This window comes from Centruroides sculpturatus, unplaced genomic scaffold (assembly GCF_000671375.1).
Source record: "Centruroides sculpturatus isolate CEXI.00-Female unplaced genomic scaffold, Cexi_2.0 scaffold1249, whole genome shotgun sequence".
Lineage (NCBI taxonomy): Eukaryota > Metazoa > Arthropoda > Arachnida > Scorpiones > Buthidae > Centruroides > Centruroides sculpturatus.
In genome coordinates, this window is record NW_019385434.1 from 160,348 (window position 1) to 186,888 (window position 26,541).

The following is a 26,541-nucleotide window of genomic DNA, read 5'->3' on the forward strand; positions in this document are numbered from 1 at the left end:
TTCATTTATATAAACATATATATAAATAAAAACTATACAAAGATGGAGTTACAAATGAATGAGACACAATGAATGCAACTTATAATCTATATGTCGAGAGAGAGAGCTCACAATTTCATATTAAAACATACAACCTGTTAGTTGTCTTTCTTTGCCTCTGTATGTGACGTATTTACTTCTCTCCGGAAGTTCTCTGCCTTCTATTCATGGAGAGATCCACTTAACTGACAATATTTATGTCCATGGAAGTAAGTTTTTTGTATACTGTATTTGCTCATAGCATAGGGCGTTGGCCTTTAGGAGCAATTGAATGGAGTATGGTCACTCTCGGATCTGACGACGAACTCCTGAGGGTGATGTGGAGCCAATATGGGAGACGTCTTTTCTCTATGAGACTTCTGACCAACTCCCTAACTACAGACTATGACCTTAGGGAGACAATATGGAGACTTCTTTCTACTATGAGATTTTCTGACGAACTTCCCGAGTTCAGTTGAACATCCAATATATTTTCTGATTGACGAATAATTATCAGTTGAGGCTTTATCCACGTGAACGGATGGGAGGGGGATGAAATGAGGGGTAAACAGTTCTTGTCGAAGCGAGATTTTTAGCAGATAAGGGGAAAGACAGAGGATGTTCATACTTCTGTGAAAGGAAGTGACTTTCTTAGCTGTTTTCCCACGCTAGAAAATGTTACTTTTCCATCAAAAAGGAAAGAATATTTTTTTAAATTAAATATTATAGACTCGGGGCTATTCGGATCTCACAATTATATTATTTTACCATATGACATGGCGCAACTTGGTCTATGTGGCCCTTGCGTCAATAAACCCTAATGTAACTAACTAACTAGTTAGAAGATCGTTGTGCACAGTAGTCCATAGGGCAGGGCCCGAGATGGAGCTCTGGTGACACGATGAACATAGTTGTAAGCGGCAGAGTACAGACCCTCCTGGCGATTCTCCAGGAAGCTACTGCAGATCGAGAAGAGATTCCATGGGCAATGATAAGACCAGAGCTGCCGAAAGATAGAAGGCCACCATAAATTGTCGAAAGCACCCTGAAAGTCAATTGAGATAAGCAGAGTATGCTTACCTTCATATTTAGCATTCTGTATGTGCTCAACTATGGTAGAGAGAGCAGTGATATTTAACTTACCAGGGGTGAAACCATGCTGGTGCGAACTAAGGTGGTTTTTAGTTCTAAGATGACAAAGGATCCTACTGTTTATCAGCCTGTCAAGGACCTTCCCCAGGATGGGAAGGGGGCTGATAGGTCTGTAGTCCTTAGGATGAGTGGGGGTGTCACCCGGGTGCTTACTGATGAATTTAACCGAAGCAATTTTCCATTGGTATGGGAAATAACCCAGCAAGAGGCAGTGGTTAAACATAGTGACAAAAGTAGTTGGGATAGCAGCGTAGGCTTCCCTTACCATTTTCCCTGTGATTTGATCAATTCCTGGTGCCTTTTTGATTTTGACAAGATTAACTGCATGGGCAACTTCATTAAAAGTGAATGGTGGATCCTCCCGCTTGTCAGGCGGGTCTCTGAAGCCTGAGTGAGTATTGCGGTGAAATTCACTATCTGTGTCTTCAGTGTCTTCAGGGAAATGGTAGCTGAAAAGCTCTCTCATAGTTTCTGGAAGAGTATTCGTGAAGGTGCCATCACTCATTATGACTGCCGTGGGGGTATTTGCCTTACCCTTTTTCTTAAAGGCTATATAGTAAAGCTCACACCAGGGTGTGTTGAAGCTGCTGCAGAAGTTTCTCCACGCCTGGTGGTGCTTATGGTTGATCAGAGTTTTGTAAGAGTTTAATTTTTCGATGTAGCGGGCATGTCAGTCTGTCGGCGGTACAGCTTACGAAGCTTTTGAACTTCCAGGTGATGGCTGATGCTCCCTGGTAAAGAATAATGTCATAAGTTTGTCCACTCTTACCACATAGCATATACAATTTTATTCCCCATGGAGTTGGCTTATTCTTTACATACTGCTTCCTGTAAATGGGATCATTGCCTCATCAACTGCTAGCTGTTACTGCACAGGTAACTCCAAACATCTGATGTGTAGAGCAGTGTATATAGGCTGAACTTATAGAATTTGTCTTTATTATCTGCCGGAATTCTTGTGTTGTCTACAAGATGCAAATTTGTTCTCAGTTGAAAGAATTTGTCTCTACTCATACTGTCCAAGAATAATTGCATATTCATTGATGTGTCCCAATACATTTGAACTTTAGGAAATTTTAACATTTCCATAATTATATGAAGCCCAAACAATGTTTTAGTGCTGCAGCTGTGGTTGATCTAAAATTTCTAGTTATTTTGCTTTGTAATGCATATATATTTGTCAATTCAGCCATTGTATCAAAGAGGTTATTTGGAATATACTTGCCAAAATATGTCGAAGGAACCAATAATTCTTTGTCTAAGTCATTGGTTCCCATTCAGAATAAAAATTTCTCACTGAAATTGAGTGATGACGCCACTTGATATTTTTTTTGTAGTTAGGGAGTATTTTATTACGTCAGTTTCACTGTAATTAACTTTTCCAGAGTCAACATTATCATTTTATCCACTTGATATTCGTCGTTCATTGGTCTTTGCCCTGTTGATCTTGTCAGCTGCTACTCGCANTATCAACAAATTTGATTATTTATATGTCTATTTATATGTTATTGTTATATACATGTGTACCGTTATATATTTTTGTCATTGGTTTTGTTATTTATTATTTTACATTATATATTCATTTATATTTATTAGATTATGTGAGAAGCCAAGGACGTAGAACTATGTTCACGCTGCTTATAGGCCTATTTAGTGAGAATAGTCTGTGTGTTTTGGATTTTATGATTTGATTACAATCAGGATTTTTAATATTAAAGAGGATATAGAAGACAAAGTCTTTTTCCAACGTCAGGATTCCTTGACATTAGTTAATTAAATTTGGATATGCGGATTAACACGCATGACGGATCTGATTCCGAGATCGAGGAGACATTATTAAATTTCTTCTATTATTCATTTATATAAACATATATATAAATAAAAACTATACAAAGATGGAGTTACAAATGAATGAGACACAATGAATGCAACTTATAATCTATATGTCGAGAGAGAGAGCTCACAATTTCATATTAAAACATACAACCTGTTAGTTGTCTTTCTTTGCCTCTGTATGTGACGTATTTACTTCTCTCCGGAAGTTCTCTGCCTTCTATTCATGGAGAGATCCACTTAACTGACAATANCTGACATGTCTCTTGTAGTTAGCATTTCTAAAAGGATATTAGCATCCTGCACCATGTTGTATTTATTGTTTGTCATATTGAAAAATCTAAAAAATAAAAAATAGTCACAAATAATAATCTCAGTTACATCATTTGATAAAATACGTGTTATAAATAAATAAATTTAAAAAGTGTAAACATAGTAACTACACTGTGAAATATTAAAATTTGAATGCTGCTGTTGTTGTTACTAATATAATAATTGTAAAGATTATTGGTAAAGACTCATATTATGTATTTTAATGTAATACTGCTTATAAGTTCATAAATAATAGTTACAATGACAAAAAAAACACAAAACAATGGTTTTGAACTTTAGGCATTCTTCCCGAATTCAGTTGAACATCCAATATATTTTCTGATTGACGAATAATTATCAGTTGAGGCTTTATCCACGTGAACGGATGGGAGGGGGATGAAATGAGGGGTAAACAGTTCTTGTCGAAGCGAGATTTTTAGCAGATAAGGGGAAAGACAGAGGATGTTCATACTTCTGTGAAAGGAAGTGACTTTCTTAGCTGTTTTCCCACGCTAGAAAATGTTACTTTTCCATCAAAAAGGAAAGAATATTTTTTTAAATTAAATATTATAGACTCGGGGCTATTCGGATCTCACAATTATATTATTTTACCATATGACATGGCGCAACTTGGTCTATGTGGCCCTTGCGTCAATAAACCCTAATGTAACTAACTAACTAGTTAGAAGATCGTTGTGCACAGTAGTCCATAGGGCAGGGCCCGAGATGGAGCTCTGGTGACACGATGAACATAGTTGTAAGCGGCAGAGTACAGACCCTCCTGGCGATTCTCCAGGAAGCTACTGCAGATCGAGAAGAGATTCCATGGGCAATGATAAGACCAGAGCTGCCGAAAGATAGAAGGCCACCATAAATTGTCGAAAGCACCCTGAAAGTCAATTGAGATAAGCAGAGTGTGCTTACCTTCATATTTAGCATTCTGTATGTGCTCAACTATGGTAGAGAGAGCAGTGATATTCAACTTACCAGGGGTGAAACCATGCTGGTGCGAACTAAGGTGGTTTTTAGTTCTAAGATGACAAAGGATCCTACTGTTTATCAGCCTGTCAAGGACCTTCCCCAGGATGGGAAGGGGGCTGATAGGTCTGTAGTCCTTAGGATGAGTGGGGGTGTCACCCGGGTGCTTACTGATGAATTTAACCGAAGCAATTTTCCATTGGTATGGGAAATAACCCAGCAAGAGGCAGTGGTTAAACATAGTGACAAAAGTAGTTGGGATAGCAGCGTAGGCTTCCCTTACCATTTTCCCTGTGATTTGATCAATTCCTGGTGCCTTTTTGATTTTGACAAGATTAACTGCATGGGCAACTTCATTAAAAGTGAATGGTGGATCCTCCCGCTTGTCAGGCGGGTCTCTGAAGCCTGAGTGAGTATTGCGGTGAAATTCACTATCTGTGTCTTCAGTGTCTTCAGGGAAATGGTAGCTGAAAAGCTCTCTCATAGTTTCTGGAAGAGTATTCGTGAAGGTGCCATCACTCATTATGNTATACTATCAACACGAGATGTTTGCCCCACTATCATAGATCGTCTTTGTTGTTCTCTCACCATCGATCATGGAGTGGAAAGTGATAAGGGGGTTATATTTGGGTCGGTCCATTAGTTTAAATTAATATTTTGTAATTTGTTGGTAATATAGGTTTCTGTGCCGTTGTTTTCTATTTCAGCAAGATTTACTCTTCCCTTTCGTTCAGGCGTCTTTTTGCTTATTCCAACAGTCTTGAGTTTAATGGAACCTGTTTTGGTATTCCAAACTCTCACAAATCTTACAAGCGTTTGGCTTTCTTTTGTGTTCCAAATTAAATTCATCCATCCCATAACCAAATTTACTACTTGTGGACTTATTGATTTGTTTTTGTTTTAAATTTTCTTCAATTTTCAGGCTTATTTCATAAAATTCTACAAAAATTTTTTGTCTTAGTTAAGAAATATTCTGTCATTTCTCTGGGTAACCCTTCTATCATTAGCGGTATTATCTGGAAATCTTTCAATTGTGCTAACTTCCCTAAGGTGTTTTTTTCTTCAAAATAATTTTTCATTCTGATTTTTGGATCATATTTTAACCTTACGAAATCTACGATAGGCTCGTTGGCTTGTAATCCGAATCTTTCCACGAAAGTTTGTTTTAATTCTCTGCAACTCTGATTGTCTGTGTGTTCGATGTACGGATTTAGGGCTTCGTCTTCTAGGTAATTTCCCATTAACATTATTTCTGTTAAGATTGGTGGTTGTACAAGTTCATGAAAGGATGAAAAGTACAAGTAATACAAAACAAATGAAATTTATTCTTATAACAAAGAACAATAAAATCAAATTTTTACATAAAATAGAGTGACAGTACAATAATTATTTTGGATCCCAACTCAGACCTCTCACATGTACAAGGCAAAGATGAAAACGAAAACGGAGGACATGTGGCGTCATACAAATCGGAATGCGCTCGCGACGCATTCCGATTTGTATGACGCTATGGGAAACACTTCATAAATTACATAACTCTTAAAATTAACTTACGAACTAAGAAAATATGAGGATAGGATAGCGAGGTTATAGATATCTAGAAAGAGGTAGAATAAATGGGTACCCAGGACGTTGCTCCTCTAATGGAAATTCGAGTGGTTCCAGTCTGCTATTATGTTCTACAGGATCATCCGTCTATATATGTAGTTCAGAAATGATTCAAGGATTTTTTTCCTTCTTGTTCAAAGTGTATTAAATGTTCCTTAGAACGTATTCGTAGATAACTAATTAGCTTTCCCATTATGACTCAACTTTGCTCCTCTTCGCTCGTCGTCCACTTGTTCTCAAGTCCTTCTCCAGAATGACCTGTTTTCTCCTCCAGCATGCCTCCAGGTGCTTGTTCATTGTTTAGACCACATCTCATTCTTGGAACATTACTGGTTCTATTTGGCCAAGAAATAGAGGATTAAAATATATAGAAGTAAGAAAACAAAGAATACTAGGATGAAAGATTAATACTAGACTTATCAATAATAGCATATATACAATATTGTTGCCTACTGCCACATTTCGTCTTTTTTGCTTCATTACATGTATTCCGCCATCATTTCAAACCTTCTCACTCAATTCGCTGCCTTAATCGTGTCTCTATTTTCCGAAATGTTTGAATTTTTGGCTTACTTTTTGGGGATTGCGTATCCTTTTCTCTTATACTCATTCATTCTATGTAGTGTTTGTCGTCTTCGTAGGTAATCCTTATCTTTGGTTTCATCCTGTCGACATGTAAAGTTTCTTTCCTTCCATATTTTGATATCTGTCGTTTGCACGTGGTCCTTCCTTCTTGACTTTTTAGAAGCTTCTGTCTTGACCTGCTTTTGTTCCACACCTGCCCTATTGTTTTAATCGCTTCAGGTTTTTGAGGATTAACTACACCCTTACATGTATATCATTTGAAGAGGGACTATTCTGATAGTCCAAAATGCATGCTGGTTATTTCTTGTTAATTGCTAATGTAATTGATTTTAATGTACACCCCTTTTCGTTTTTATTGAATGTATTCCATTGATACTCGGGTGTTTGTGCTTATTGTCACTGGTGTGATAAGTCCTTATTATCTACCTCATGTTAGTTCTCTACCTCACATTCGTAGATTTTTATGTTGTTTTCGAAACCGTGTTTTGCGAATATATTGGACTTCGAACTCACATTTGAGTTATAAATAAACACTTGGCTTTATTTATAACTCAAATGTGAGTTCAAAGTCCAGTAGATTTTTAATTGATTTAAAATGTAATGGAACTGAAGTCCAAGCAAAGTTCTGTTCCATTTACTTTTCCTTTCTGTTTCTGCAATTCTCTGGACAGCTAATTTTACATACAATTGCTGTAATCGTAGTAGTAAAAAGACTTAACTTAACTCAAGTACTAGAAGAAACAAACAAAATGTCCATATTTTTAAGAAATAAATTACAATAAATTTGTGAAATGCATACAGGAATTTGAGAGATATTTGACACAATCAATACAAAATGGGAAAACCTTTACGCTTTGTTATACTCTCACTTTACATATGAAACTTGCTTTCTCTGTTTCGCTACGTTGTTTTTTGACGTTAGCATTATTCTTCGTGTAATTGTTGTTGCCAATTTCTTACTTTTCCTAATAGGATGTCTGTTCGGGTCTTGGGTATTTTCTTATTTAACATCTATGTTAATTTATTTCATTTTTCTTACTGTACTTCTTAACTATGTAGAAAGAAGACAACATATATTTTACACATTATTGTTTGCGAAAATATATTTCACTAACATGCAGCATTCCGAACTACATAAATTTCTACATTATTTGTCTGTTGTGAGAAGAGTACAGCATGTCTTTCATTGATTTTATGAAAACAGATACTTCAATTTTACTATATTAAGTAAAAATCAATTCAGTTTTCTACATGAATATACATGAATATAATTGGTTAACCAGCAGCCAAGTGGTTCAGTTCCCTGAACACTGGGACTTTGCTCATGAATTTATGCCTCGCCACTACAGGCTGGCCACGTGGAGCTTTCTAGGTTTTCCCCACATCTGTAATGCTTGAATAGGTGCCAGTTACTTTTAAAATGTCCTCCCAGAAGGCATCTTTCTAGGCAGATCGCCTAAGTATTGCATTGCCGTAACTTAATAAATTAATAAATAAAAATGAACATAATTACAATAAACAGAATTATACAATTTAAGTTTATTTTTTTATCATAGTTCATAATATAATAAGTAGAAATCAGCTAAAACTAATTATCAGTTGCGGGATTGCGCCTCGTGAGAAGACTGGTTGAGTATTTTATCGAGTTTTCTTAACAGGTTCAACACATGATTAGGTTAGTTTCTCATCAGTGGCGTGTTAGAGCTTCATGGAAGCCAGGCATATTTGAGTTAGGGATCCCATGTACAGTATAGTACAGTGTTGATTTCAAGGATTTTTTTAATGGGAAAGTTTTTGGTTGAATCTACTGATATTCTTGTTTGTTTTTTAATGCAACTTTCAAGTTCTGTATTGTGCCAGTGCACCCTACACCTGTGCCACACCGACACTGAAACATTTTCAGATATGGTCCGAGTTTAAACTTCGACAGTTTTACTACATTAATGATTTTATAAATGACGGTTTAGAGGCTCTCTGTTGGTATAGCCTCAGGCGATTGCTCTGTTTGCCCATAGGCTAATGTGCCACTATTTTTAGTACAAATCCTTCCGAGAGAGCTCTTCCCTTTGTGTCGTTACCGTATTCCATTTCTACTCCTTTATATTAAAAAGAGGAAGGGGTGCACTGGCACTAGTAATTGTTTTATATATCAAACATGGAAAATAAAAATAACAATTTCGCAACATTTTACACTTTTAATGATATGAAACTGTGCTTTGCAATTTGTTTCTGCTCCTAACACAATGAAGTGCTATAAATTAAGACACTTGGCGGGTTTCCTCATCTTTATTTAGTTGATACGTGTGAAAAAATTATACGTTGAGGAATAAAGATGAGGAAACCCGCCAAGTGTTTTAATTTTTAGCACTTCATTGTGTTAGGAGCAGGAACATTTTTCATGTTGACAGTTTTCCTTATTGAAAATCTTCTGAAGGAAAATTATTTTAAGTGTAAACAATTTCTTGCATTTTGTACGATAACTCATTTTTATAAAACTTGCTTTAATCTAAAAATTTTAAAACTTAATGAGAAAACTTGAAGATAATGAATTTAAAAACATTGTTTTTATCATTGACAATGTTGAAGTAAAACAAAAGTGGAATATCTCATACATTTGAACTTTTCATGGAGTATAGTTCTGTCGCACTCATATTTGTCCTTTTGCCATAACAGCGGCAAAAGACTCAGGACGTATGTAAAAATTGTGTACGTAGTATTAACAATGCCCTTGTAGGGCTGCTAGTTTGCTCCATGTGGACATTGTAGTACAGTGTTTCGTTTATATCTGCAATAATATGAATGTCTGTTTGCTTAGCATTTTGCTTGCTCTAACAATTATTTTATGTATCATTATACGTTGTCAGTCTGATGATTTGTCAGTTATCTGTATATGGGAAGTGCGTTAAGTTGTGGAGTGTTGTTTTTGTTAGTCATTAGTGTTAAGTTAATGATATTGAAATGATAAATAACTATCCTCACCTATAATAACTAGAATGATGTTTCAAGGCATTTTTGTCAAATTCTGGCTTCTCCAAAGTCATAGCAGAGTATTTGCAACAGTGGAGTTTCCACTGACAACCAACTCCAGCAATTTGGAGTACACTAATTTATTAAAAAGTAGGGTTGCTGACTACTACGTAATAGTTATTGCCAAGAATTTACCTTTCGAAAGAACTTTTAGAAAAGCTGGCTCCCATTCATATATTAACTTGTAAAGGAAACACGATGAACACTTGCACTTTTGATGCATACTATAATCATTAACTGGAAGATAATTGAAAACAATCTCCCAAACTTGAAACTTTACTGACCTGATTGAGGCATGGTTTCTGGTATATTCGTGCATGTGCTACAAGATAAACAAGATTTAGTTTTAATGAAAACAAAATATATTAAAATAGTGTTAACTTGTTAATACTTTTTTACTTTAAGTGTTCATTTCTCAATCCGCCTTTTAGCATATTATCTAGTAAGTCGAAATACTTCCAATTTGTTTTGTAAATTTCAGAAGTAGCTGCACCACTTCTTTTCGACTTATTTATATTGTTTTTTAACTTTGTGTATCTATCTTTCAAGTTTTTCCATTTTTTTATGGCTTCTTCAGCTAGAAAATATAACATTGTAAACGACTATATATAAAAGTTTCTATTAAAAATTTTATGTACTTACCTGAAATATTAAAAGCAGTTCCTATTGCTGTCCAATACGTGTGTTTAAAAGAAACATCTTTAAATTTCTTTTTGCTTTTGTCATATAGGAAAGGATAATTTTCGACCATTCCAATAAACGCTTCCATATCGAATGCCATATCTCCTCTGTTTCTTTCGTTAGTTTTCACAATGAATTTTGTTGAATCGTTTGCCATTAAAACACCATGTGATAGTATTTTCTCACGTTACTACCAGACGAACTGTTATTGGCTGATAGAAACGCGTCTTGGCGGCGGTTGCCGCAAAAGATAAAATTCAACCAACTTTTGTGGCACGAGAAAAGCGACACAAAATCAACTTCTGTGGTGAGAAAAAGTAACGTTATTTTGCCGCTTTTCCTTGCCGCGCCGCATGTGTGCATCCAGCTTAAGGGTTATAGAAAACTAGCAGTGAAAATTGTGAAGATGGACTCCAAATTAGAATTCTTAAAGGAGTGTTGGGTAAGAAGAATTTATATAATATAATAATAAAGTATAAATAATTATTTTGTCACACATATTATATGTATGCATTATGTGGCGTTCGTCGCACCACTTGATTATGTGTTCGCTGAGAATATATATAGAACCTGTAGTCATATATCTCATAGTTTGTTTTATTTACATAATGTACATAGAAATCTCGTTCTACAATATTGGTACAGTTGGTTAGGGTCCACGTGTTGGTACATGAGAGTAACCCGCGTCCGGAGAGTAGTCGACAAGTTGGGAAAAAGAAGTATGGCGGACGGCCTGCACATGCTTATATATCCGTCGCACCAGCGCCACCTGGATTTTCAGATGTAGCGCTAGTTACAATTATTAGGCCGCCACAATTATGTAAACACACTAGAATATTTGGATTTATTTGTAATTTATTTTATTATATTATAACTTTAAAATGTATCTTATCTGATTTGTGATGTTATTTATAATTATTTTCCAGTTTATACAGTATAATTTACCATATATAGGGTGATCGGAAAATATCTGGCCAAAATTTAAAGGCGGTTAGAGGGGACAAATATAAAAGGATTTGCAGTACAATGCTTGTTTGGAAACGCTGCATGAAGGTGGTAGAGGGCGCTGTGTAGGGTTTTGTTTTGGGCAAGGAGACTGTTAGTGCGTTGTTAGTCTTGGGAGTTTGATCCATTTTGGAGAGTTTGCAGGTGGGTTATCATTTGTTGTATTATTTCGTTTTGTGCCGTTATGGCTTGTCTGATTTTGGTTAATTGTTCAATCATAGAATCTTTTTGTGTGGGTGTCTTGAGTGTCGTGTGTAAGTTGAATGTTTGTAAGTTTTGCACTGTAGGGTTGTCGATTAGTTGGTGTTGGCTGAAGGGCTTTGTGTGCTTTTAGGTTTGAGCAATTGTGTTGATGTTGGTATTGTATAATGGTCTGGGCTTTAACAAATTCTGGGCATTTGGGGGAAGTGAATGGATGGTCCTTGGAGCAGTTAATGCGGGTTTGCTTTTCGGCTTGGCATTCGTTTCAGTTGTGGGGGAGATCGCATTGTTAGCATCTTTTGTTTCCCTTGCAATATGGTTGGGTGTGCCCAAATTTTGCACAGTTTAGGCAAAGTCTGGGGCATTCATAATATTCTTCAGTGCAGTATGAGGTGAAAAAGATGCAGAGTTTATCAGGAATGGAACTAGCAGCAATGTTTGTTTTGTGAAGAGCTAGGATTCGAACTGTAGATGTCGGTCCGATAGGCAATTGCAGGTGCTTCAAGCATTTCATCTTAAATTTGTTACCTTTTTACGGATATTCGACATTTAAACTGATGACTGAAGCAGGGTGAAATTGGATCTTCCTGGAATTTAAGGTGTCTCCTCTCCCCAAAGTGAAATGCACTAAGAGCACCCAAGATGGAAACTGACATTTGCAAAAGCTATCCCAGCTGAAAGTAGGTGCAACTTTCCTAATCTTATTCCTGACCACCCAGTCTTACAAGCATGAATACAAATGTTATAACGACTCTGCGCAGGAAAACTTATCATGGGGGCTTCCCCCTCCAACCAACCAAATCTCACTGGAAGTGGCCCCAAAGGACGCTGACAACTTTCCAAAAGACTATTGGTCTTGGAATTACGAACCAGATTCTGACGAACTCCTCAACTGTATTCAGGACCACTCCATTTTTTTGAACAACCCTAGTATTGCAGATTTCGCTGACTGTTATTTATGTAACTGAGGAAACTTAGCCATACAAAGATATCACAGTAATGTCACTAAATGAAAAGGTAAAAGTTCCGGTCAATATCAATGTTGTTTTTTCAGAGGTATGCCAGAAAACCTACAAAAATTTATAACATGAGATATCACTTTAAAAAATCCAGCAACGAGTTGCATAACTTTTTCGTGATGTATGATGTTGCCATTTTTTTCATATTTTATTTTTCAAATTTTTATTATTTTTACTATTATAAAATGGCAAAAAGCTAAATCTGAGGGAAAGGATCAGTTTTTGACGAATATTAAATGATGATAACGAGTAAAATCTTTATTAAAATAAAGTCAACCCTATACACATGACCTGCACTATCTCCTCCACCCTCTTGACGTTAATTACCAAAATTGAACCGCATAAATTTTTTTAATAAAGAAATATCTATACAGAATTTGAAAAGTATTCGGACAAAAACTACAGGAGTTAAGCTTCAAACACATTTAACAACATCGTGCCCAAACAGACACAAATCCACACGTATAGAAAAAATCCATCAAATTATTTTGCTTTTCTCGACTTTTTAAAGTGTCCTCACTTCAAAAATGTGAAAATATTAAAAGTTCATTTTTTCACCGATTACTGCACTTTCCTCTGTTATAAATAACAGACAGGAAAGTAATAACTTAATTAAAAGTTGGGTAAATAAGTTTGAAATGGACAAAAATTAGTAATTTCATCAAATTAATAACAACTAGTGACTGAGTATCTTACTGAAGTACTGAAGGAGGGTTATTTCTATGAAATTGCAAATTCATTGCGGTTAACAGCTAGACTCCGTGAAATTGAAACAGATTAAGAAGAGAATTTTGAAAAATCCTTAGTGTGCATTTTCATCACATAACCATAACTGTGCATTAAATTTTACCTCTTTAAATTCAGTGGTTTGCTCTGGGCAATGATGAATTAATCAGTCACATAATCAATCAGGACATGTAATTTTATATATTTAGATAGATTTATTATTATTCTGTTAAAACTACAATGAGATATTCTATGTTTAAAGAAGATAAATAAAAAACAAGTAGACAACTGCGGTTTTTGTGTAGATATTCTTCGAAAAAGTGTACAATAGAAAACTAAATACTTATGTTGAAGAACTTCTGTTTGTAACTTGACATATTTACTCTGACAAGTTTAGGGTAGTCAGAATTTAATATTTGTTGGGTAAGGCAAAGATTTGATGATGATGATAAATTTGAAACATACTGTATCAATACTACAAGTGTAGATGTTGAAAAATGTTTATGGAAATGTCTGTTGTCGACCATCCGTATGCTTCTCATTCATAAGCCAGAAGTGGTGGCTAAATCATTGTTACCTATTAAAAGACTACCAGAAGGAACTCGAGGAGCCAAAATATAAACCTTAAAATATACAGGAAAAACTTTTCGAGCAGAAGGAACTTCACCAAAACAAACAAAAACATTTAAAATCATCTATAGGCTGTAGTCGTCGAGCACTATAGTCCTTGTCCAGTCGAAGTTGTTGGATCCCAGTCATACACAGCAGATCTTCTTCGGTGCCATATGGAAAAAGCGTGAATTTCTCGATGTCGCTGACGTCACCCTTGCGAGGCTTTCTGGTGGCGTCCGTAGACATTCGCGGCTTTAGTACTCCCCTGCGAGTACTAACAATATCTTAAGTTGAAACGTACCTGTCATCTAGAGTGGGTTGTGACTGATGCTTTGGTTGCTTCAGGGCTCGTTGGTCGTGGGGTTTCCTTTTTTGTGTCGGTTGAGACGCATGTTGTAAGGTCAGTGACAAAAGCTGGTTTCAGACGGTCAATGGTGACAGTTGTTTCTTTGCTGTTAATGTTTATCCTGAATGCTGGAGTGTTCAAGTACTCGGAATGGGCCATCATATGGGGACTGCAAAGGTCTATGTGTGGTGTCGTGGCATACAAAGACGTGCGAGCAGGTCTGCAGATCGTGGAATATAAACGTTTGATGAGTGCCGTGATTATGCAGTGAAACAGGACGTAATTGTCGCATTCTGCAAGAGAGATCAGAGATGAAATTGGACATTTCTATCGTACTGTCATTGCTGGTTACAAAAAATTCACCACGCAGGCAAAGTGTTTGTCCATAAACTAGCTTGGCGGCGGTGGCGTCAATGTCGTCTTTGTAAGCGGTCTGGATTCCCTAGAGTACGATTGGCAGGTCGTCTGTCCAGCGATTGGAAGAGTGACACTTGATTGCTGCCTTGAGTTGCCAGTGGAATCTCTCGATTATTATGTTGGCAGCTGGATGAAAGACGGTGGTGTGGATCCTTGTCGTCCCTGTCAGCACTATCAGTGTTTTAAACAGGTGGGACTCGAATTGTCGTCCCTGGTCGGTTGTCAATCGTTGTGGAATGAGCAACTCAGCCATCGAAAAATGTGGTGGTGGTAGTGCTAGTGCTGCTGTTTTTTCAAAATTTTAAGCTAACAGTGTTTCAGGAGGAGGATTAACGTTAGCTTTTAAACCAAAAAAGTGATCTAATTGTTAATGGTATTCAAAAAGGAAGTTGACCACTTCCAGATTTTCTTCTCTGGTCTTTTCTCCTTCTATAAGTTAATATTAAATTTCGCCACTTTTGATCACATTCCACTGCTCCTGCGTTGATACCTTTTTTTTTTTCAATTTTAAACTGGCATCTCCCCATAGTTTTACTTTTTTGCAATTTGGTTTTTCAAATAGTGAGTCCATTTCTTGCCGAATTTCAATAAGCTTTTTTACCGAAAATGATGTCCAAACAGTTTCCTATGAAAAATGAAGTTTCATCAGCATATTTAAAATAGTTTTATAAAATTTACACTTTAACATTACTGTTACTAAGTAAAAAGGCTACTTAGACATGTTATTCAATAACAAAAATATAAAGAATATATATTTTAAATGAAACTAATACAATTAAATACTTACAGAATCTGATTTGTTTGTTTGTTATTTGTTAAAACTGAGGCTGTACTAGTATTTAAATCTAAGGTAACTGCAATTTAAAATAATACGATTACTTTTTTCATCTATTCACCTAATAAGTTTTACTTAAACATATATCAGACATACATATAACTATAGTACTTAAATATAATTTAAACTATTTCATTTACATTTTACAAAATAGATTATAGAATTTTAAAAAATATCTATTAAATTATCTAACCTTTATTTTCTGTGCTCTCATGGCTGGGAAACATTAATTTAAAATACTGTTTTTTAATTAAAGGCATTGTCTGGAAAATATAAATTATAATCAAATCTCAAAATACAAGAACTCATATACAATAATAATTGAATTATTTTCTATTATTCTCTATTCAATTTGCACATTTAAGTATTAAATATAACATAATAATTAATATATTACATATAATTGAATTATATAAAACAATTGATAACAGCTATACTTATAATTCAAGAGTACATTTAATCTGTAAATATACCTGTTCTTAATCTTTCCATGAAGTTCTTGTCGACAATTACCTCGACCTTTTTGTTATCGCCGGTTAATACGACATTATACATGCAAGCGACTGTTTTGCTTTAAACGTGTAGCAGATGTAAAAGCTGCTTTATGTTCGCTGCAGCAACCTCTTGCAGCAAACGTTTAGAAATGGGTTTCAGAGTGTTCGCTGTTAAGCAATTCTCGAGCGCTGCATAAAGAAACACAGCCTTACTAGACGATACTGTCACTTCGCGCATGCTCAGTTTTGCTATTTTGTTAGCAGACGATAGTTTTTTGTGGAAAAAAATTTTTATTTTGATTGTTATCTCACATTTCTTGTTAAGATAGTATTTAAATTAAAAAAATATTTTCACAAATAAAAGTAATACAGTATATACTGTATAAATTTATTACAGTTAGATATGTTTTAAAAGTGGAATATTTCATTTTCTACAAAAAGAGGATTTTTCAACTTATTATTTTATATACTGTATTCGAAAAAATAATATAGAATTATTGATGACAACGAAATTAAAACTAGTTCACTGCACTATATTGCAGTGCCTCTAGCCAGCAGCAGAATTCATGGCCAACCTTGGGCAAGATGGGGTACCCCATCTTGTTCCCATCATATTGCCCCAACGTCCACTTTTCATAACTGCAAACATGGGAACACAGGTCAACTTTATTTCAAAACAAAACAATTTCAGTCTTAAAGGTTACTTCGAATACCATAATATTTTCATCTAAAAGTAATGTAAAAGTTCACAATGATGCTTATCAACATATAATTGTTTTACAATTTGTCGATTAAGCATTGTACTTTTTCTAATAATCATTTTTTTACATATTTGCCATATTTGCTTCGTGGCGTTTTTCAACACCAAGTCTGTAATTTCTAAACCATTCTTCTTCTTCTTCTTTTCTGCACTTTTTGTTTGCAGATGCTTTTGGTGATGGAGATTTTTTAGTTGTATTAATATTTTCATTTTTTTTGTTATGGCAGCAGAATTATTAAATTCAGAAGTTGAACTCGCAAATGAAACAGGCTCTACAGCTGGGTTCTTTTTAAATATTTCGTCCAACTCAGCAGTGTAACGGCACTTCCATCTACATGATCCACTTTTATTATTGTTATCTTTTATTATTTTATAATTATTTTTTGTAGATTTAAATTTATTTTCACATTGAAGTGCTGTTACGGAATAGCCATAGTTTATAAAACTATTGAATATTTTTCCACACTTGTTTTTTTTTTAAATATGGAGATGAAAACATGCTTTTGTTTATTTTATATTCATCAAGAAGCAAGTGTGTGGTTTCATCATTCCAATTAGATGTGACAGACTGACTTCCAGGAGATGCATCTGTTCTTTGTTTTATGTTTGGATCAACTGAAAACATAAATAATTTAATTATAAAAGCCTCACGAATAAAAAAATCATCATTTCAAACAGGAGGTGGGCCTTCAGTTAATTTTTGATTAACTGAAGTTGAAGAGAGAGTTTTAAATTTAATTGGTATAACTGCTGTTTATGGAGAATCCCAAATTGATGAGGCAGGAGTTTAGGTAATAAAAATTATATTGAAATTAAAACATGCTTATTAAACTACAGTAATTATAGGAATTGTGTGTATTATAGGAACCAAATGGTGCACAAGACTTATTAAACTGTATGATTGACAATAGTAATTCTTGTGTACAATCAATTAAGAGAACAGAAGATGAACAGTTGCATATTTTTAAAAATATACAACAAGCAATGTATTAAATTAAATGGCCAAAAATATTGAATGGAAGGCAGCAGCAGCAGAAAATAAGGCTGCTGCTTTGCATGAAATTGCTGGGTGGGTTGTGACTGATGCTTTGGTTGCTTCAGGGCTCGTTGGTCGTGGGGTTTCCTTTTTTGTGTCGGTTGAGATGCATGTTGTTGTAGAGTTGGTGACAAAAGCTGGTTTCAGACGGTCAATGGTGACAGTTGTTTCTTTGCTGTTAATGTTTATCCTGAATGCTGGAGTGTTCAAGTACTCGGAATGGGCCATCATATGGGGACTGCAAAGGTCTATGTGTGGTGTCGTGGCATACAAAGACGTGCGAGCAGNAATTATACAGGTACTATACAGTGTAATTTTTATTTACATATTTACATGAAATGGCTCCTGAGGAATCGTTTTTTAATTTCTTGACGTTTCACTTGGCAACAAAGGCAATCCGCAAGTCTGGATACTGTAGGAAATTCCATATCTCCCATCATTCCATCATATAAATCTATATTCTTATCTTTCTATATCATGTTCCAACATTTCAGCTCTCTTTGTAAGTTCAGCTAACTTTATATCCATTTCTATTTTTCTTGATTCTTCACTATATAACTGGATTGCTGTATATTCGATCTTTCTATATAATACGTCTCTGTAATCCAAAAATATTGTAGATGGACTCTCAGCCAATTTTCAGTTAGGAACTACAATTTTATTTTCAAAAATGACAAATGCATTTCAGGTTGGTACAACACATCCAACCCCTCTTCAGTGCTAATTTTAAAAACAATAAAAAACAAAAATAGTCAGTTCATGACATCATATACAACAAAAAAATTTTTCCCACGTACTTACTCTTAAAAATAAAAATTGTGTATGGGCTACCAACACCACTATAACACCAACACCTGTTTTTCATCTATACATCGTAAAATTATCGTACAAGCTTAAAGAGCACTTGAATTGTTTAATACCACCGTATAACATCACCTCTAAAAACAAATTATTTTATGACTATTTTGCAGAATTAATAATGGTGTACTATATTCAAGAGAAATTTTATGTACTATGCACATATTGTGTAAAATGGCACATGCATTAATTATTAAACCAGTTTTATAAGGTGAATAATTTAACACCCTGTGCTTGTGTAAACATCTGAATCAGGACTTTAGAAGTCCATTACATCGTTCTACAATGATTCTTGTTGATGTCAAGCTGCTATTATAGTTTTGCTCATTTTGTTGCTGAGCATCTAATATAGGTGTCAGAAGCCATGGTTCCATTGGATAGCCACTGTCACCTATAAAAAGAAATAAAACAATTTTGATAAATGGTTGGTTGGTTGGTTAAGGTTTTTTGGCGCAAGGGCCCTTTAGGCCATGCTGCGCCATGACAAAAGGTAAAATATAACAAAACTAAATATATATAACACAAAATATAAATATGACACAAAAACGTAAATAGAAACAAACAAACAAAACAACAAAATAGATATAAGCATATAATAAATAAATAAATAAATATATAAATAATTAATTAAATTTCTTTATAAATATTTACGACTTTCAAAAAGTTCAGTATCTTATCAAGATTTGGCCTCTGGCCCAAAATCTCTTTAAAACTTGCATTTCCAAAATGCTGTCTACGTATCCTCTCAGAGGCAATGCAGTTGTAAAGTATGTGTTTAACACTTACAGTACAGTTACAATATTGGCATAATGGCTGATCTTCACCCTTCAAAAGGTACAGATGAGTCAACCGAGTATGCCCAATTCTCAAACGAGTAAGAATTACTTCAGATCTCCTGTCATACTGTTTATTACGTGTCCAATTTTCTATATTCGGCTTGATCTCGTGTAGTTTATTGTGGATTTGTGCATTCCACATGTTTTGCCATCGCTCTGCTAGTCGTTTTTTAACAACTAGCTTCAAATCACCTCCTTCAATAGGCATTATATGCTGTGAAGGACTAGCTGCCTTTGCAGCTGCGTCCGCTTCTTCATTTCCTTTTATACCTACATGGCCTGGGACCCAACAAAATTTTACAAAGAAATTACTTGCAATAAGATGGCAAAACAGTTTATGAATTTTAATCACTATGGAGTGGGAACTAGGTTCACACGAGATCAAAGCCTGAAGTGCACTAACTGAGTCAGTGTATATAACACAGCAACGATGACCTTTCCTATTTATATACTTTAGAGCTAAATAAATAGCATGCAACTCTGCAGAAAAGATAGAAGAATTTGATGCAATTTGTTCTGCCACAATTTCATCCTGGCAGACGAAAGCTGAGCCAACGTAATCATCAGATTTAGATCCATCTGTATAAATAGGAATTAAATTCCTGTCACAATGTTGAATTTCTGCAAAGTGCTGTCTATAGACGTAGTCTGGTGTGGATTCCTTAGGAAACTGCTTTAAGCTAAGGTCAACATTTATCACAGGAGTTGACCAAGGAGATATACTACAGACCTCTAGCTGTGAAATGTTGCTTGTGTTAAGGTCAATCGTGCTACTCACATTCTCCGTTCTTATGGGGAATGTAGGGACACAACTAGGGCGAGTTTCAAATAACCTTTTCAGCTGAGTATCTAATACTCTATAATCGACTGAAGGTTTAGAGTTAGATTTCTGCTTTATATAGTAAAATAGAGACAACTGTTCTCTCCTAAGAGACAGTGGAGGCTCATAAGCATCCACATACAAACTTTGGACAGGGGAAGTTCGGAATGCACCAGTGCACAAACGCAGTGCTTGATGATGGATTGGATCCAGCATCCGAAGAGTAGATTCTCGCGCAGAGCCATAAACAATGCATCCGTAGTCCAGCTTAGAGCGGACAAGGGCCCTATAAATCCTGAGCATAGAAACTTTGTCTGCTCCCCAGGATGAGCAGCATAATACCTTTAAAAGGTTTAGAGATTTTAAACATCTACTCTTCAGGTTGCGCAAGTGTGGCAAGAATGTCAGTTTTTTGTCAAAACAAACACCCAAAAACTTAGTCTCATTAACAATTGGAATTTTAACTCCATTTAAATATATTTCAGGATCCAGGTGCAAACCACGCCTTCGGCAAAAGTGAATGCACGAGGTCTTCTCTACGTTGAAACTAAAACCATTGGTCTTGGACCAATTTTCTATGCGATTTAAAGAGGTTTGCAGTTGTCTCTCAATGAAACTCATGTTACTAGACTGGCAGGAGATCTGAAAGTCATCCACATACAAAGAGTGTTTCACACTAGGGGGAAGACAGTTAGCTATGCTATTAATTTTAATTAGGAACAGAGTCACACTCAAAATAGAGCCTTGAGGAACACCTTCTTGTTGTGTGAAAGGCCTAGATAAAGTGTTGCCCATCCTGACATGAAATCTTCGATTCTGTAGGAAGTTTTTTATAAAAATCGGCAAATTACCCCGCAGTCCGAATTCGTACAGATCACGGAGTATCCCGTATCGCCAACAGCGATCATAGGCCTTCTCTATATTGAAAAATACAGACACTAAGTGCTGTCGTCTAACAAACGCTTCGCGTATAGATGTTTCAAGGTTTACTAAGTTATCAGTGGTACTTAAATGAATTTTGCCATACTTTCATATATAATTAATGTGCTTTCATATATATATATATATATATATATATATTATATTGTATGTAAAGCGAAATGAAAAACATACATGTTAATAAATATTATAAAATAAAGACAATTGACATTGTGAAGCCATGGTCTTCTGTCTTGTTTTCATTAAACTTTTAATATTTTTACTGTTCTATTTATATATAATAAATCAAATATTCTAAACTTTCTAATAAATAACTAAAAATAAATCGAATATTACTTCATAAACATATATGACGCATTATTTAGATAAATCTAAGAAATATGTAATATTCAATATCAAAAAACTGTTGGTTAAATTTTACTAACCTATTAACCAATCATTATTTTTTGTTTGGATTCTTCCCTCTATAAAAGCTCGTCTTAAGTTGCAGCTTTTCCATATAAACGAATCGTGTTGATCCAGGAAATTTTGCATTAATGCTAACTATTTTAATGTTTGGATCACACACCTGACAAATAATGAAAATATAATAATTCATTGTATTATTTTTGTGTTACGAAATGATATTTATAATTTAATAACAAATTCGATAGTTTATGTACTAAAGTCATTTAAAATATAATAAAAAAGTTAGCCTTTTACTTACTATTTGTGTATTTATGGAATGATATCCTTTTCGATTGACATATGTAAATTCCTTATGATCGGGATCATTAAGTGATGGTGCAATTATAGGAATGTTAGTTCCATCAATAGCACCTATCACTCCTGGAAAGCCACCTAAACTCATGAATTTTTGTTTTACTAATGTCATCTCTGTTTCAGAACTTGGAAATTTTATCCAGCGATGAAGAAGGATGACGTTTATTGCCTTGCTTACTGATGGCTGGCTAATTTCTAAAGTGTTGTCTTGAGCTACTGGCATCTGATAAGAACCAGAAGCAAAAAATCGAAGAGCACATAATACCTACAAGAAAACAAATTTAATAAAACTATAATGCAGCTCACAGATATATATTAAATTTCAAAAAGTTATCTATAAAAATTTTTATAAGCATATGTATACTGTATTCAAATTCATATTGTTATATGAACATCAACAATTTTGTATCAAAAAATCTAAGAGCACATAATACCTACAAGAAAACAAATTTAATAAAACTATAATGCAGCTCACAGATATATATTATATTTCAAAAAGTTATCTATAAAAATTTTTATAAGCATATGTATATTCAAATTCATATTGTTATATAACCATGTTAAATTGTGTATTAAACAAAATCTCCATGCAACTTTAAAATGTCATTATTTGGAAAACATATTCTCTTATACACAATTTTCATATATTCTCAATAATTTTATACATTTATTTTTCTATAAATAAAAGAAAGTTAATTCCATATTACTCTGAATACATATTTTATTTTAAAATTTGCTAAATGATTATTACTCTTTAATTATAAATACATTTTATAATGTATCTTATGTGTAGTATATTTTATAATTGGTTACAATAATTTAAAAGTTATACTTTTATATTATATACAGTATAGCGAAAGCAGTAAATGTTAATATTAATTAATTAATGTATCAAACTAGGGTATAAAGTTTAATTTCTTCAAAGCTGCAGCTTATATTGTATATATAAGAAATAACCCGCATATACTAATCTGCACGAAACTTTTATATATTTATTAGCTGCAAGGACCCGCTTCGCTGGGTTTTTATTTGTATGTAATACAGTTTTTCTTTTATATATANCTTAGTTTATTAACATTATAAAGCTACTTACTTTTATTTCTGCAGATAGAGCATTTTTCTTAAAACACTTTGGCTCTAGCGTATCTCATAATTCATTACATATATATATATAACTAATGGTTTCGGAAGACGATGGAGTTGTTTAAACCATATATCGTTCAGCCAAAAAGCATCAGCTCAAAGATTAAACTGAGATTCGCGATGTCGAATTCTAATTTCCTCTCTCTCCAATTGTTTGTGAAGTAATATCATTCTCACACCGAATGACGCCATGTTGTTTATACTTTCGTTATGTTCCTAACGGCAGGTCGAGAGTGACCGATAACAAAAGCTTAGTTATCACACGTGGCTATAAAAAACAAAACGTACGGCTCAGAATAGCATTTTCACGGCTGATTAAATGCGAATCACGTGGTTCTGATAGAAACTGGTTTTTATCGTATTCGTTAGCTTAACGATACTACTCAGAATAGGTCCTAAGGTCTACATATGATGATTGTAGTCGACCGCAGACCTTAGGTTTCTGTTTGGTAGATGAACCAGATTTAACTGTCATCATTGTTTCATCATGTGTGGACCTCATTATGTAAACATCCTTGGTGTCTTCCATTTTATTATCATTGATTTATTTCTGTACATTGCTATTGTCTCCTTTTTTTTAATTTTGCGGATGTCACTTACTTAGGAAGATCTTTGCAATTTTTTACCATCCGAATTAAGTCTGTTTGATGGGACACGAGGTAATCGGAGAGAAACGGACTGGTATTATAATTATCTATTCCTATACAATATCCTTTGTCTAGGAATTTCTCCATCAACGAAAGCACGATATTTGTCGAGTGACTTTCTGTGAAAGGGTCGACATCGGATAAGTTTATTGGTATTTCGGTCCCCTTCCCCGTATAAATTATAAAATTATATACATACTCAGTATTTGCTTTACAGACTAAAAAAGTTTCAATGCTGAATTTTGCGTGTTTCATCGGAATATATATTCTCCATGATAATCGACCCTTCTAGAGGACGAGACTCATCTATTGAAATACTTCGTGATGGAGTGTAAGTTCGTTGCTCGTAAAATGCAAAAATAAGAGTAACAATAAAAATCTTTCTCTTACTATTACTTCGTTGAATATGGGGGTTCTGATTAGTAAATTTGTAGAGAAGTAAGATTGCAGAGTCGGCTTGTTGACAATCTCCATCAGGTGTAGCATCCCCTCTAGCAATCTAATTTCACGTGGATTTGTTGGCTTCGAACTTCGCATCCAGCTCTTCCTTTTTAGACCGAGAGGACTATCGGTCACTTCTTTTATTTTGTTTTCAGCGAACTTGTTGGTTTCCTCTTCTATAAGTTTGACTATCCTGTGGTTGGACAGCTGCTCAAAAATTCCAATCACATTGTCAGGATTTGCTATTGAAATATTTACTCCCAGAACACCAGTGAAACGAAATTGTTCTCGAGAAGCTGAAGGAGTAAAGGCCATGTATCTGAAGTTGTAGAGGATTGTTCATCACGTATTTCGTCATCACTACTCTCGTAAGGTCACCGACTTTGAGGGTAATACGTTAATTGCGTGTCAGGAAAACATAGGATCAAACCGTATGTAGGTGGTGGTGGTAGGAGACAAAGATGACAAGTGTCTTACACGAAAACCGTTTATTTTGACATAGGTTAACTTACATAATGACAATAACAATGCGATTTAGATCGGCTTTGGTGGGTGTTCCTTGATATAGACGAACAGGCGCTGACTGGTGTTCCAGGCTTGACAGGAGAGTGTCCATTGGACAGGGGCCTCTGTCCAGTGATGTTGAGGATGCTCGTAGATTTTGGTCACTGGTGGATATCTTGGTCCGAGTGGAGAACTGCGGAGAATCGGTTCGGAGAGAAGCGGCTGAGAATCTCTCTTGGCCTTGATATTCGGGGGTTTTATAAGATTTTCCCCGAATCTCACCCTTTTGATTGGTCCCGTTTACCCTCTCCCTTACCCTGATTGGTCATTCTTTTGTTTTTATGTGAAACTTGAGACTGATCTGGGTCGGGAAAAGGTTGGAGAGGTGATGACGGGGTTTTAATGTTCACTCTTGTATTTTTCTTCATTATGGCCCTTTTCTTGGACATCTTTGAACTTAAACCGTCCACCAGATGTTCTTGTGGACCTTTATTCCCTACTGCATTCGGACTTAACAGATGTCCCTTTTGCTCTTAGACCCCCCCTTTCTTTCAATTGCTTCGACCCGACACTTGTTTGCGAGCATCTCCACAAAGCTTTTTCTCTCTGTCGACATTCCCCCCTGTTGTTTATCATCGCATCACGTTCGTTTTACAATTTGAAAAAGTGTTCTTCCCATTGGGTTCTGTCATTAACACACCCTCTTGACCTGATTCTATCTTTGAAACTCTCCGACGTAATAGTTTGTAATTAGTTGTAATTTCGATGCGCTTTTATGACCCTCACACTCTCTTCAAAATCGTCACTCCCAAAATAGCTATTCTCATCAGATAGAGTAAATGATTTCTCAGATGCTAACAGTCGTTCATCTACATCTTTATTGGCAAAACGTTTGGCCATGTTGCGGAAAGATGCCCACAAAGATAAAAAATTTAAGAGCGAAAGATAAAGGTTTCCTTAGTTCGAAATGCAAACAAGAAATCAAGGATGATGACGTGCAGTAGAAAATATTCCCAAACAACAATATAATAATAAACAAACTAACTAAAACATGCTAAGAACTGTAATAAACATTTCTTTTGAAAAATAGCCTACATCTGTTTTAAATCAAACACTTTCAAAACTAAATAATTAGGCCTACCTTTTTTAAATTTCATGCCAATTTCAAATTATTCTGACATTATATTGTGCCATAATTTCGAATTTTTCATACACAATAAAATGTACTATTCACTTTGAAGAGAAAAAAGCGTAGAAAAACAAACACTCTTTATATAGCAGAAACATATATATATCTAAACTTATCGTGCAATTAAATTTAACGTTAAATTTTATAAATTTTCCGTTTGATGGGTATTTTCCATTATAAAAAGTAACTTTTTCTATTCAGCTTACGACTTCGAAATGCCTAAATCCGGCGAGGTGTAAGGCACGTACTAGATTTCTCATTCCTATACTTGTATAACTTAAAACTATATCAAGTTCATGATCAAAAGTAATTAAACGGACTTAATTAAGTAATAAATTTGGGGAACGTAAAACATTTTTTATTGCTTCTGTAATTAATAATTTCGAATGAAGCACTGTCGGACTATTATATCTAATATTTAAAAATCAAGAAAATGAACGAAATATTTAGGATGTATTGAACACGGTAAATATTGAACAAACAAATACGATTAAGAATTGAAAAAGTTTAATTTCAATTAAAGTAAAGTAAAATTAGACATATCAATTTAACTATTTAGTCCACGCCAATAATCAATGATATTTTTTTTGGTGTTGGAACAAACTCGACTTCCAAAAAAACTGTTGCAGACAGTAGTTACATGAGTAGATCTTTTTTCCAGTATGAAAATGTTCGTGTTTTTGCAAACTTTCACGTCGTCCATATGCATTGCCATACTGTTTGCAGACAAAAGGTCTTTTTCCAGTGTGGGTTCTGT

The 26,541-nt window shown here is 34.7% G+C and overlaps 2 protein-coding genes across 2 annotated transcripts; both read right to left on the reverse strand.

The window, feature by feature from the left end:
* Positions 1-6,100: 6,100 nt before the first annotated feature.
* On the reverse strand, positions 6,101-10,294 carry LOC111638948. The gene is made up of 3 exons (XM_023384728.1): positions 10,156-10,294; positions 9,913-10,090; positions 6,101-6,236 (listed from the first exon to the last, which is right to left on the reverse strand). Exons 1-3 carry the CDS (start codon positions 10,292-10,294, stop codon positions 6,101-6,103), a joined length of 453 nt encoding a protein of 150 aa, XP_023240496.1.
* An 8,660-nt stretch (positions 10,295-18,954) lies between these two features.
* Positions 18,955-21,158, reverse strand: LOC111638953. Its single transcript, XM_023384732.1, has one exon. The coding sequence runs from the start codon at positions 20,952-20,954 to the stop codon at positions 19,131-19,133; it is 1,824 nt and encodes a 607-aa protein (XP_023240500.1). The 5' UTR covers positions 20,955-21,158; the 3' UTR covers positions 18,955-19,130.
* Positions 21,159-26,541: the final 5,383 nt, after the last annotated feature.

Bases quoted from the DNA above. Each gene is read 5' to 3' on its own strand.
- LOC111638948 (XM_023384728.1), bottom strand. From the start codon at position 10,294: ATGGCATTCGATATGGAAGCGTTTATTGGAATGGTCGAAAATTATCCT. The intron at 10,091-10,155 runs GTAAGTACATAA...TATATTTTCTAG, and splicing joins AACTGCTTTTAATATTTCAG to CTGAAGAAGCCATAAAAAAA. The intron at 6,237-9,912 runs GTAAAAAAGTAT...TTGGCCAAATAG, and splicing joins TTGAGAAATGAACACTTAAA to AACCAGTAATGTTCCAAGAA.
- LOC111638953 (XM_023384732.1), bottom strand. From the start codon at position 20,954: ATGGGCAACACTTTATCTAGGCCTTTCACACAACAAGAAGGTGTTCCT.